The 14,897-nt window shown below is 35.3% G+C and overlaps 1 protein-coding gene across 49 annotated transcripts in view; it reads left to right on the forward strand.

Moving 5' to 3' along the window:
* Rims2 (regulating synaptic membrane exocytosis 2) overlaps positions 1-14,897 on the forward strand; it is a 490,233-nt gene that overhangs the window by 237,908 nt on the left and 237,428 nt on the right. For 25 of the 49 annotated variants that reach the window (XM_052747649.1, XM_052747654.1, XM_052747651.1 and 22 more), the window contains 3 exons: positions 8,974-9,182; positions 10,787-10,906; positions 14,660-14,759. In XM_052747649.1, coding sequence (XP_052603609.1) covers positions 8,974-9,182; positions 10,787-10,906; positions 14,660-14,759 — 429 coding nt within the window. Of the gene's footprint in view, positions 1-8,779; positions 8,848-8,973; positions 9,183-10,786; positions 10,907-14,659; positions 14,760-14,897 lie in introns of all 49 variants that reach the window. The other 24 variants (XM_052747655.1, XM_052747658.1, XM_052747661.1 and 21 more) reach the window with 1 other exon arrangement.

Raw genomic sequence — 14,897 nt, forward strand, 5'->3', positions numbered from 1 at the left:
TCTAGACAATGCTAGTCATCCTTTATGGAAAGAGTCCACGCCTTTGTCCCCACCCCTTTCCTGTCTCTCCACTTCCTTTCTTCTTCTCCTTATGGAGATGTTCACATCTAATAAATATTTTTTTAATTAAAAAAGTGGAGCAGAGCAGAAAATATCAGACTAATTCAGAGATAAGGATAGTGGTTCTGTAACACTTTTGTTATATGTGTTTGTGTACGTGTGTGCATGCATATGTGTAAGCATTCTATAGTCTAACAATGTAAAATACAAAATTATCCCTTGATTCTGCAAGGAATTATTCTAGGACCCCCCACCCATAAGATCTTACTATGCAAATATTTAAGTTCTTTATCTAAAAAGCAAGCATTTGCATATAGCGTGTGTGTACACCATCCTGTACCTCTTACATCTTAAAACATACAATGGATATGGATGCACATGGTATTAACATACAATGGATATGTAGACATATAATGTTATACTGTTTTATGGTGAACAATGACAAGGACATATGCCAATATGTGCTCATAGCAGGCACAGTCAAAAGTATTTTCAATCTTGGATGTTTGTTTATGGGATTGGAGTTTTCAGATCCAGAGGGCGGTTTCATGCTGTGGATCACTGTTAAGCAACCTTCCCCTCTGTTACAACTCTGTGACTTACTCACTGCCAGGGTTCTAGCACTCTCATGTAGGCCTAGAATCAGATTTAGGAGTGGTGTTTGATTGCTAATTGATGGATTGTAGATACTATTCTTTTCTTTTTTAAATTTAGTTTAATCATAATGTGGCATACTTCTGACATCATTATACAGTTCTATTGTTAGCCATTTTCCTAACTACATAGGGATGCCCTTTGGAAGCACTTACATTCAGTGTGGACTGGTTTAGCTTCCTTTGCTTTCCAGGGCTTAGTTCTACTGACTTCTAGATGGTTGTTAAAGGCCTTTTTTGGTTTACTTTAAAAATTTTTCGAAAAAATTGGGTTAGAAAATTCAAGTATTCATGCTTATGGTAGTTTCCTAAGCCATAAATTGTAAAATGCTTCTTTTAATTATTAGTTTTTTTTAAAGTAAGCAAAACATACTTAACCTTTTTTAAAAACTCATGTTAATAAAGTTGGAAAGATGATACATTCTGTAGACAAGGCCCCCTTTCAGAAAGAAGCAAGTGTTTTTAAACATGAAAGTCCAGTTCTGAAAAATGTTAGCTTTATATCAGCCCTGTTCAGATGTCACTATCGATTGTGACATTTGTCCTTTTGTATAATCTTACATTTCTTGTAGTCTTCAGTGGATCGACTGTGTATTCACAAAACACAGGCTACTGAAAGGTTAGTATATATTAATAAATTGAAGAAAATGTTAATTCATGATACTTGAGATATTTAAACAAGTAAAACATTCTAGACCATGTGGACTCAAAGCTATTTGTGGAAGTTCTAATAATGAGACTTTTCCATTTCTGGATAGCTATTTTCTAAAGACTTATGCAAGAGAAATACTTTTAAAAAATCAAAGATTTATTGCCACGTGTATTAACTTTGTTGGCAAATAATTTTATGCTAAGTACCTTTATCAGTTGTAATATTAATCCTGGACTTTCACTTTTGAATAAATAGAACTCAATCATACTGAAGCTACATAGATATAACTAATTATGCTGCACTTTTATTAGGCAGCATTATGAAACCACTGTATCATGTTTTTTAAAAGCACATGTGAAATCAAGTACAGGTACCTATTATGAAACTTCTTTTTTTATTTTTTATTTTCAAGACAGGGTTTCACTGTGTTGCCCTGGCTCTCCTGAATCTCACTCTAGACTAGGCTGGCCTCAAACTCACAGAAATCTGCTTGCCTTTGCCTCTGGAGTGCTGGGATTAAAGGCAGGCGCCACAACAGCCTGGCATGAAACTTCTTTTAAAATGTTATTTTATGAGTATTGTTTTTTTGCCTCCATGTATATCTGTGCAACACATGCATGTACAGTGGATGCAGAAACCAGAAAAGGGCATGGTTTCTTTGGAACTGGAGATTTAGACAGTTTTGAGCACCACGTGGGTGTTGGGAATCAAACTCTGGAAGAGTAGCTAGTGCTCTTAACTGCTGAGGCCATCATTCTTGCCCCCAAGATACACTTCTTGACATCAAGTGTTTGTCGTCATTTCATGGTAACATTTCTTGCATTGTAATGACGTCTAACACAGAGCTTCTATTCGTAGGTATTGATCACAGTTCCTAAAGGCTGCTTACAGGTCCTTTCCCTATGGCTCTCCATCATGGCTACTTAGTAAGCCGGCAAAAGATTATCTACAGACAAGGTGCAGAGCAGCTGGATGATACAGAGTGGCATCTTGCCACCTTAGGAGCAAATCCCAGGTCCCCTAAAAAGAGGAAGACCATGAAATAGGGAACATGAAAGCCACCTTATAGTCATTCTACTGCCCACATTCTAGTAGCCTGGGGGCACTACCATGAGTATAGTTAGAAAACAATTGCCCTATGTAGTCTCTCTTGTAGAGAACTGTTTATTATTGGGTTTATGTGGGAATACCCCTATGCGATAAATTGACCCTACAGAAAAGTTTCAGCATCAATTCTCAGAATCCTGCATCTGGGAGACTTCATCAGAGGAGTCTGTGTTTCAGTTAATTGTGTTGAAACCATGTTGTGTGATCCACTCAGCAAAGCACAAGGACCCCAACTCTGCACTCAAGAAGTCTATTTAATTATATTCAGTTTGGAGTTTTCCAATACTATTTTACCTGGGACTCTGCAAATTAATGAAGCCCTTAGCATTTTGCAGAACCTGTGTTGAATGGGACATATGTTAGGAAATTACAGCCTTTATCTTTAGAAATTGATGAGAATAAATGACCAATGTGAGAAGCAGGAGGGAAAATAGGACATACTTACTTTTATTCATAAGGAAGATGATAATACCATCAACCTTGATATAACTGTAAGTTGCAAAGAATCTTTATGATTATTACTTTATTTCAACCTCTCAATATTCTGCAAGATATAACAATTAATTTTCTTTCAAATAAATGAGAAAGTGAGACCCATTGTAGTAAGTAACTTGCCAAATCACAAAACGAAGGAAGGATGGAGTCATGTCAGTAATTTAACGTAAGTGTTCTAGTTCCAAGTATGAAACATGTCATCGTATCCTGCAATTTCTTTAAAATTATTGTGTTAAAATAATGATGTTGAAGAATACCTTAGTTCACTAGTTAAGTTTAAAACTTTCATAAACCTAATGAAAAACAATTATATAATATTTTGAATAAGCTCTTGCCTGAGTTTAAAATACAAATATACAGTTGGCTTAGTTTGTATTGAAAAAAATCTTATTTTAAGATCTGAATCTTTTGATTACTTATAGCCAGATCATCGTATTTAATTATGTCATTTTACACTAACAGAGTAACTGGCTATCAGACTGAGTTGGAGCTGGTGTGTTTTCTGTGTAACTTCCTAGTTGAGACATTGATCTTCTCTACAGCTTCTTGACAACACTGTCTTTTCAGCAAACACCTCCAGGAATGGGGTGATGGCTGTCCAAAGGCAGCAAGACCTTGGCTTAGCTTTACATGGAAGTGATCACTGATCTGTAGGAAGTTGCTAGCATGGAACAGTGAGAGTATATGTGCCCGTCACTAGTTTCCTCCAACATTTACAACTTGTGTTCAGAGGAAGAAACAGACAGTAAAGCAATGTGTGTCTGTACTGCTTTCCTCCCTTTTCTGTCAGGGATATGTCCCAAGAGCCCCAGTGTGGATACAGTGTCCTGTATCTACAGACAGTCCGTAATGCTACATTATACCGTTTATCATCATATGCATATTGATAGTTCAATATGTAAATTTAGTAAAACAAGGGATTAGTAATTATAACAGCTAATAATAAAACATATTAACATATTCTGTAATGAAGTCTCTCTCCTTGGCCACAGACAAGGTAGTAGATAGAATATGGAGACTAAAAGGTGACTTACTTCTTGAGTGGGACAGACTAAGACAATACCCTGATTAGTCACATGACTCAGAACAGAAATGTAAAAGTTAAGGTTTTTTTTTTTTAATCTTCAGAATTTCCATTAACAATTTTGGACTATGGTTGATTGTCTTATAGTGATCACTGTGATGCTGTCTCTAGAGAGACATCACATTAAGCACATCTTTCTTACCTGTGTCAATCATTAAGAAGACCTCAGAAAGTCACATCAATATTATTTCATTCATAAAACATCCCCTTAGTGACATTTTGAGATTTTTTTCCCATTTAGCATTAATGCATTTGAACATGTTCTAAATGTCAATAGTTTTTCCTATTCAATAATCTCCCCCCACCTTCAGTTAGTTTTGAAGCAGCATCTGTGATGTCTGTATGTCACTTTGTTTAGCTGTTATGTATTGTAGAATGTTTTGGTTATTTCAGCTTTGGAGCTATATAAATAAAGAAACTGTTTTTGACTTTTTTTCTATTTATAAGCAGTCAGCTTTCATTGTTAAGTACCTTAGCTTTAGATTTTATGTTGTATTTTACATTGGTCAAGTTTCTGTCTATTCATCATTCTCTGAATCTTTAAAAAAATATTTTCAGTATCAATATATAAATTGATAGGATCATTTGAGTTTCTTCTTTAATTTGTATAAATGATGAATTATATTGATTTTCAGATATCTACTCTGTGTTCCAGAAACAAACTTCACTTGGTTATGGATTATTTCTTCCTTGCTAAATTTTATTTATGAATATTTTGTTAAGTATTTCCTTGTCCACGCTTAGATTTATTATTTTCACTTTCTTTCATGTTTGCCATTGGCTTCTCCCTCCCTCCCTCCCTCCCTCCCTCCCTCCCTCCCTCCCTCCCTTCTTTCTTTCTTTCTTTCTTTCTTTCTTTCTTTCTTTCTTTCTTTCTTTCTTTCTTTCATCTTCCTTTCATTTTTCTCGTCTTTTTTATCTTTCTTGTATTCCCTTGAGTTGTTTGAACATTTTTTTTATTTTTCTATAGTTTTTTCTTTCATAATTTTTTATTGATTGCTCTAGATAATGTAATATGTTTCATGTGTACATTTTACATACTACCAGCTTGTATAGTTACCCATTTAGAGGTAAATAGAGAAACCTTTTGCTCTTGTTTTTAGTTATCTCCCCCTCTTAAATATTCCTTGTTCATGTGTTGAAAACCAAAAATTAGGCATTATATACTTTGCACTTCAGATATCTTAAATAATTCAGAAAACTTGGGAGAACAAAATTCTATTGTATCCATCCCTATTTTGACTTGCCATGTTGCCCATTCCTTTCGCTATTTCCAGGCTCCTTGTCATCCCCTGTCTCTGGGTCCTTAGCTGCTCTTCTAGAGTTGTTCTGCCGGTGGAAACTCACTTAGTCTTCTTTTCTCTCAGTGTTCTTCATTCTTAAAAGGTAATTTCATCATCTTTAGAATCTAGGCTGGCTTTTTCTCTCTTTTGTTTTGGCAATTGAAAACTACTGTACTCATCCCTTGTACCCTACCAAGTTCCTAGGCAACATTTTATGTCGGTCAGTGTAATTCTTTTCCTCCTTTTTATAAAAGTGTGTGTGTGTGTGTGTGCGCGCGCGCGTGCACGTGTGTGTGCGTGCGTGCGTGCGTGCGTGTGTGTGTGTGTTATAGTTTTTATTTTTATTTTTTGGTTTGGTTAGGCTATATCTTTGTATGGATTTTTGTCTTCTAATTTAAAGACATTTTGAACTCGTAGGCTTACATTTTTACAGTATAGGAAATTTTTCAACTCCTAAGTTTTAATACTTTTTCCGCTTATTTTTTTCTCATTCTATAATGAGAATGAATATCTTTTATTACCATCTCTCAGGTCTTTGAATATTTTTTCACCTCCTATAATTCTTTAGTCTATTTCCATTCTCCACATTGAGTAACATTTTCCCCCGTTCTGCACTCCAAGGCATGTATTCATTGCTCTGTCCTCTCTGCATTGTGGAGGAGTCCATCATCTGGCTTTGGTAGATTTCAGGTTGTTTTCAGTTACACATTTTCCAATTGGTTATTTTGTGTCTTTTAGCAGTTCTTGCTCTAGATCCATGAATATGTTTTCATACCATTACCAAAATGACGTTTTATTATATTAGATTTTTCCTTTGAAGTCATACAAGCATTAATATTAAATAGTGACTGCTAATGTCTACATACCATTATTTGTGATAGTTTAAGATTTTTTTCTATGTGTTTGATGATCATTACTTTATTTAATTCTCAAAATGGCACTAGATTTTACTCCTTTAACAAATGCTATTCAATACCAGGTGTATGATACTCTTATCCCCTTTTTTCATTAATAGGAGGAATATTTACTTTGGTTTCGAACGTTTTAAAGTACTAAACTACTTTATTTACAGTGTACAGGCCACATTTCTGACCTTTGTGTAGTCTGAAATCACGGGAGGATGAGAGATTGTGAAATGAATGAATTCTCTTTCATTTAAATCACCCAGACTTGCCATTTATAGGTGTCATACTATTTATCTCCTTTAACTGAGAAACACATAATGCTTTCTTATGGAACCATAGCATGTTTTGAGAAGGCAGCAGGTTTTCTAAGATAGAAATACTTTTAGGCTCCATCCCAGGCAGGGATATAAATACACAATGGACTGGTCACCTCCATCTGTTGGTGTGAACTACTGGAATTCTAATTTTTTATCTGTGTGATAAAGTTGTTTAAGAAGCACCTTTCTGGCCCATGGGTAAAGAATGAAGTTCTTTCTCTACATTTTATTTTGTGTGTATTAGATCATGCAGTTTAATTTGTTTTCATAAACAAGCATTTAAAGATAATTGTTTCCAGTCTCTGGGCTGCGTTTGTCTGTGTATCAGGAATGCTGTGAATGTGGACCAACACATGTGTAGACTAAAGTATCATATTACTGTGACATTATACACATCTACATGAGATCCTAATTGCTTGGGAGTTTTGTTAAAACAGATTGCTAGGCCCCACCAATTCTTTTTGATTCTCTAGATCTAGAGTGGTGCCCGATGCATGCATTTTTGACATGTTTTCAGACTCTCTTGTTGCCATTTTAGGGACTTTAAACATCTTTATTACTAGATCCAGGCCAACCATTGTTTAATAACCTCTATGATACACTTTTAAAAATCGTTTTGCTTTTATGAAATATGAATTTTATAATCAATGTCCTTTCAGATTCTTCAAAATAATTTCCTGTGATATCTTCTCTAACAAAAATGTTCGTCCTGTAGTTTTGTCATTTCAAAATTGTCTTTTTCTTTTCAATTGCTTTGACTAGAAATCTGAATGTTAACCTTGACTATTCAGTCTTTCTTGATACTGGAAATTCTCAATTCTTTTTTCTTGTGCTGGCTATTGTCATTACCTTTGTGCAGGTTATACTCACCTTTATCTTTCCCAGATATTATTGAAAACACCTTTCAATTTTAGTTTCTTCTAACCCGATCTCTTTATAGAATTTAGATCCAGCTTTTTTAAGCCTAGGTCAGATTTTGTCTTGTTTCACTTAATGTTTGAAAATGGTAGCCTTTAATAGGCATAAAAAGATACTTCTACGCTATGCTGTGGTACATCACCATTCTTGCATAGCACTGTGTTCTCCTTCATTCCTTTTGTTTAGGGATGCCGGTACCCACTCCCCCATTTTGCTTTTTTATTTTTATAGTATGATGTTATTACTTCTTACTGGAATGTTCTCTCTTTTCCTTTCCATATGTATATCTCTTTACTTGTCCACTAAGTCACATCTTCCAGTTCCCATGTTAAAAATAGTTACTTTAGATGTGTTTGATGAGTTCACATTTTCTCCTAGTATTTTGTTCTCTCCTATGACGTCTCTCCCCTCACATGGTTGCAAACATCTTTCATTGTGTTACCCCTTATCTAGAACTTAGCACAATATAGAACAAATGGAAGGTATTCTGTAAAAATTTTTAAATGAATGAAAATACTAACAGTGTTTAAAATATGTGTATATAGAAAAGAAATCCCTTTTGAAGTAATAAATAAACACACTATGTTTGGGAAATAGATTTTTATCAGAAGCTGCCATCATGTGATTTGTCTGTCAAAAATGTAACAATGTAATTTCTCATAAAGATAAGTTGTTTTAATTTAATATTAAGTAAGTCATGTTATATAAGTAAAATTTATGATTTCACTTTTTCTTTCTACTGATAGATATAGAAGGAAACTTTTAAAATCATTTTCACAGAAAATTTGTTGTGTAACTATTTTTTAACCACTTAAAATGTTGAGTTTTCATCATTCTAAATATTATCATATGTCATTTCCAGGAACAATATTTAATTATTTGGATTTAAAATAGTATTATTGCTGAGCCATTGTTTAATTTACAAACATTCAGCAGTCTTGAGAAAAAACTCATGACTTTATACCAGCATGCAAAAATAAATGAACTCAAAACCAGTCTTTGTCTTCATCAGCTTTTCCAGTAGTCTTTGTTTCTACTTTTGCTTATTGGTAGCAAAAGTATTCTATTTATTAAGGAATTATTGCAAGGCTTTTGTTCTGTAGGCCTTTCTGACAACAAAAGCCTTATATTTTGCATTTTGTGAGTTCTATTTGGAATCATAGCTTTTTCCTGGTATCTGATGAGTAATGCAGATAGAGTTCTTGAAAGCAGTTAGGATCCCACAGTTTAAAATGTTTATAATTTCTCTATCTGTCCTTTTGCATTGTCTCCTTTATTGCGCTCTTGTCTGCCCGGCTCTCGCAGGAGACATGGATTACAACTGGTTGGACCATGCGTCTTGGCATAGCAGTGAGGCCTCCCCAATGTCTTTGGTGAGACATGTGGAGCCTTACTTACTGTTTAATTTCCGTTATCATTTCACTTTTCCTTTTTTATTTACGCCTTTGCATGTTTTCTTTTTTGTATCTTTTTTGTTTTGTTTTATCTCACACTTGTAGGGGACAGTCAAAAGGGAAAAAGAAAAACTAGTGAGCAGGGAGTTTGGTCGGATTCTAACACCAGGTCTGGGAGACAGAGGAAAAGGATGTACTGTGGTGGCCACTCTTTGGAAGAGGATTTGGAATGGTCTGAGCCTCAGATTAAGGACTCTGGGGTAGATACCTGTAGTAGCACCACTCTTAACGAGGAGCATAGCCATAGTGAGAAGGTACTGCCTCTAGCCTGCTCATCTGGTCTTCCTTCGTTTGCTCTCTGTCACTCATTAAATCAGGACATAATGAAAAGACAGGGCATTTCAAGGGTCACTGTAGCATTTCTTAAGGTGCAGAAAAGAAAAACAAAACAACTAAATGACTAAGCCAAAAAGCCTTTTGCTTGCGTTGCTGTTTTCCTTGATTGACAGCATACCAAAATCTACGTAAATGAAAATAAAACTTAGGAACAAAGGAATGTTTTGTGTACAGTCAAATGAGAGAACTTTGAAATGTTATAAACAATAAGTATTTTTGGATTGGCTTGTTTTAACGTTCACATGTATTTTCCTTGGGATGAAAATCAAATTATCGCTAGTTTGAATCCCAGGCAAAAGGGAGAGAATTGGGTGTGTTTGCACAGAAAAAGTTGTTTTTCTTTCTTCCCTTCCACTGTCGTCTGTTCTTTGGTTCTGTCGTCATGGCGTTCTGATTAGTGTTAGATTCATGGCCATCTGCTTTGATAGTTATTATTTTATTTGCTTTTAGTAGAGCAAAAAAATGTAATCTTTCACCATATAGATGTGATTGCCTGGAATTTGTCTTTTTGCCTGCTAAGTTTTGCATGGAGTTAGGCATGCTACTTTTAGGTGTCCATGGAATTATATGATTACACAAATCATTTACTTTGTTGCTTAGCATATTATTAATAATGAAATGGTTCATCAGTTACAAAGTCACAAGAAAGAAACAAGCTGGTAATATGATCATTATTTAGCAATAATTGTGTTTGAATTATCTATTAAAAGAAATTTACTGAATAGATTAAAAAGTCTAAAACAATGAGTAAACTGTTTGCCTGCAGCTGTGGTGGCCTATGCCCTTAACGTCCGTGTTGCAGAAGCTGAGCTTGAGACAGGGAAATCATAAGATTTAGAGACCAACATAGGCCACATAGTAATATCAAGGCCAACCCAAGCTACAGAGTGAGTTCAAGGCAAGGTTGGGTTATGTAGCAAAACCCCATTTTTAAAAAAATCAGTGAGTTTTTGTGAAGTGAGAGACATAATCTGTTTATCTTTGAGTAGATCCTGTTTCTTCTATGTGCATTCAATTGGACAGGTATTGGGGATTTATGTAGTCTTTATGTTAATTATGAGTTTAGATTTCACGTTTTAATGTTTTCCCTTTTAACTGTTACTAAGATAGAGTATTTCAAAAACTTCCAAAAGTGTTTGAAAGAAGAAATTGTCCTTTTTTTTTTTTTTTACTGAAGTCAATTAAGTAGATTTTTATTTTATCTTTTCTGCCTGTGAGGTTGAATTAATCTTCAGCAAGTTGAGTTAGCATATATTTTAAAGAAAATTTCAGAGTTATTATCCTTTAGTATATTGTGGTAGATGATAACTGAGAGTTTTCTATAATTGGATTTAAAAAAACCCTTGCATTCATAAAAGTGGGGTTATAAAAAGAATATTGTAAGTGCTTAAGTCAATAATTGGGAATGTAAACTGGTTTGTGTAATCATAATACTTTAGAATTCTCGTGTTTAGAGATACTGTACAATCATGGTAATTTGACATAAAATTAATTTTTCTTATTTGTTGATGTTGTATGTCAGCACCCTGTGACCTGGCAGCCATCCAAAGATGGAGATCGCCTAATTGGTCGTATTTTATTAAATAAGCGTTTGAAAGACGGGAGTGTGCCTCGAGATACAGGAGCAATGCTGGGTTTAAAGGTATGTAATGAATTTTATGGGATTTGGCTCCATATTGCTTTACAGATCTATCAATAAAACAAATAGAGCACTTTCTACCTTTGCCAATTTAGGGGCTATCTTATTTCCATTTTCAAGAATTCTAAAATACTGTCATTCATTCCTGTGAACTCATTTTCCAAGTATTTTTAACAAGTTTCCGGGCTAGATGGATAGTCAGGAGGTAAAGTGATTGCTTGGTGAGTAAGAGGCCCTGATTCCTATCCCAGAACCCACATGCAGAAGCCAGGCATGGTTTTCCTATCCCAGAACCCACATACAAAAACCAGGCATGGTGGTGTACCCTGGTAATCCTGAAGCTGAGGAGGCAGAGATTGGGCAGATTTCTTGTACTTCCTGCTTTGCCAGCCTAATCTACTCATCAAATTCCGGGTCGGTGGTGAAGAAGGACACTAAAGGTTGTCCTCTGGCCTTTATCCAAATGCACACACATCCGTGCACACTCATATACATGTACACCTGCAAACAAACACATCATTCCTAGTATACACATGTGTACCTGCAGACACACAAGCATCTATGCACACTCATACACATACATGCACACCTGCAAACATAGACAATTCTATGCATACTGTACACAGGTACACCTGAAAACACACACATATATCCAGGCATGCTCATGCACATGTAAACCTGTAAACACATATCGAGGCACACACATGCACATATGCAAATTCAAACATCTATGCACACACATATATATATGTACACCTGCACACACACATCCATGCATATACAGACACATGTATATCTGTGGACACATTCATTTCTATGCACACTAATATGCATGTATACTTGCAGACATACACATTTATACACATGCACACCTGCAAATACACACATTTTATGCATACTCATACACATGTTCACCTGCAAACACACATCCAAGCACACGCATACACATGTTCACCTGCAAACAAACATCCAAGCACACAAACGTCCAAGCACACGCATACACACGTACACCTGCAAACACACATCCAAGCACACGCATACACATGTACACCTGCAAACAAACATCCAAGCACACGCATACACATGTACACCTGCAAACACACACACACATCCAAGCACACGCATACACATGTACACCTGCAAACACACAAACGTCCAAGCACACACATACACATGTTCACCTGCAAACACACAAACATCCAAGCGCACACACATCAAAGCACACGCATACACATGTACACCTGCAAACACACAAATGTCCAAGCACACACATACACATGTACACCTGCAAACACACACACGTCCAAGCACGCGCATACACATGTATACCTGCAAACACACAAACGTCCAAGCACACGCATACACATGTACACCTGCAAACACACAAACGTCCAAGCACACGCATACACATGTACACCTGCAAACACACACACATCCAAGCACACGCATACACATGTTCACCTGCAAACACACAAACATCCAAGCACACAAGCATCCAAGCACACAAACATCCAAGCACACACATACACATGTACACCTGCAAACACACAAACATCCAAGCACACACATACACATGTACACCTACAAACACACAAACGTCCAAGCACACACATACACATGTACACCTGCAAGCACACACACATACATGTGCACACAGTTATTTTCTGATAGTCCATAATAGTAGTTTTACATACATTTTTAAAAGACATTGATAATAACCTAGTTAAAAAAGTTTGAATCCTAAACACAATAAATATACTTGAACTGTTTATCTTGCCTATAATTATGTTAGTATTAAAGTAAGAGCTTTAATTTTATTATGCAAATTTGAAAATATAATATGTATTAAATCAAAATGTAATTTTTGTTGATTGTAGTAAATTGTTTTTTATGTCTAGATGTGTATGTTTTATGGAAAACTGGTTAGTATTGGTTTGGGGTGTCAGGGTCAAACTAAAGCCCTTATGCATGCTAGTTAATCACTCTGCAGCTGAGTTATATCAACCCTCAAATGTACCATACGAAATCTGGACACCCCTAAATAATTATGTCAGGTGACAAATATGTTGGTCTCTGTATTTGAACAGTAAAGTCACAGAACACTATTTGGCAAATAAGAAAATAAAGCTCTTTTATTTTTTGTATATCTAATATTCCTAATGAAAAACTGAAATCAAAAAGAATAAATGTTTCAGAGTTAAGCCATTGCTACAGAAATTGTACTCTAGAATATAGTAAGCGGTAGTATTAACAATGCTGGTGTTGTGAGATGGGATGGTTGGTGTGTTTGACACTTACCTCTCGTCTTAGTCAGCACTCAGAGGTCTCCTAGTTTTTCATAGTCATGGAGAGACGGTGACGGTGTGGTGATAGGATTTGAATTCAGAATGCCTATGATAAAGCAGTGGTTATAGAGATTAGGAAGGCTTGGATCTGATTTCTGTTAGAGGAGTTACTCTTTTATTATTTTTAATGGAGGAGAAGGTTTATTGTAGATATAAGGGAGAGCACAGCCAGAGGCGGAGACATCTGGGAGAGTCCAGAGAGAACATTACCCTGAGCCAGAGAGGGGAGGAAGGCGTGGAGAGCCAGGACACTGAGAGGCAAGGAGTATGAGGGCAGACAAAGCAGGTAGTAGTTCCTCTTTACACAACCCTGGAAAAGTCAACTTCTCATGGCATCAGATATGTCTCCACAGTGGGGAATGTAGCGTGTCCTGTGAGTTGTTCAGATAAAATAAAGCAGTAAACAGTGTTTAGTACAATGTCTGGCATGGTGTCTGAATTTTATAATAACCACCATCAACAGTATAATTATACTAATAACTACAGTGCTACTGTTGATAAATTTTCTTGAGCAACAACAAGTATTTTCGTGGAGATGTGAAGCCATAAGAAACTTACATCTAACTTTCAGAGTTAAACATAGTATTAATTAGTACTGACTGAACTGTAACTGAGCATAACTCAGTGTGATTGGGGGATATATGCATGGAATAAGATAGGATAGCTCAGAAACATTGAATTGCAGTGACCTTTCACTCACCTGTAAGAGAACAAACTGATTGACTCTAGTTAGTCTCTATTGTTGGCATCCCCTGCTTTGAAATTTGATATGGCCTGCTTGAATAGTGGTTAGCCAGAATCAGAGCGTTAGTTTCATAAGAATATGGTATTTTACAGAGATTTTACAGCATTCCTATTGCATATTTCCAATGTGTATTTTGTTTTCTAAAATAAATATTTTAATAGAAATTAAAAGAGAAAAATTGGGCTTCAAATAATCTAAGGTTTATATTATTTCTGATGAAGTTAGTTAAATTTTATAATTTTCTCAAGAAAGATTTGTTGTCATTATGGATATTATCAATATAACTAAAATATTATTAATGAAAATGTAGTATTCTAATTTTTGTATTAGAATGTTTAAAATTTATACCTAAAGTGTTTATATAATTAAAAAGTACTTCAATGTTTTGAGAAATAAAAATGAGAATTCTATAGTAAGAAATTGTTGAGTTGTTTCTAGGAGATGTATATTTTTAACAAGAAAATTAAATTACAACAAATTTGCAATAAAAAACATTCCTTAATGCAGACACTTATGTTCAAATGGCAACACTATATTAAGAAATGAAATTTAGTACATTAAATTACAGTTTTGGAATCTGAAAATGGTTCTGGTGTTTTTACTGGAGTCTTTGACTGTGCTCACTTTAATAGTATGACAGTTCTGATCCTTTCCTCCTTTAAACAGGTTGTAGGAGGAAAGATGACTGAATCAGGTCGGCTTTGTGCATTTATTACCAAAGTGAAAAAAGGAAGTTTAGCTGATACTGTAGGACATCTTAGACCAGGTAGGTTTTTACCAGTGGATATTTACATTCAAAGGTCAGTCGGGGTGAAGAGGATGCTTGCCTAGCCTGTCAAAGCTTTGGGTGGATCCCAGCACTGCCAAAAGAAAAATGCTAGCCATAAATAGGAAAAAATTCATC

Source organism: Peromyscus californicus, unplaced genomic scaffold (assembly GCF_007827085.1).
Source record: "Peromyscus californicus insignis strain IS unplaced genomic scaffold, ASM782708v3 Scaffold_20__1_contigs__length_68692818, whole genome shotgun sequence".
In the NCBI taxonomy this organism is placed as follows: Eukaryota; Metazoa; Chordata; class Mammalia; order Rodentia; family Cricetidae; genus Peromyscus; species Peromyscus californicus.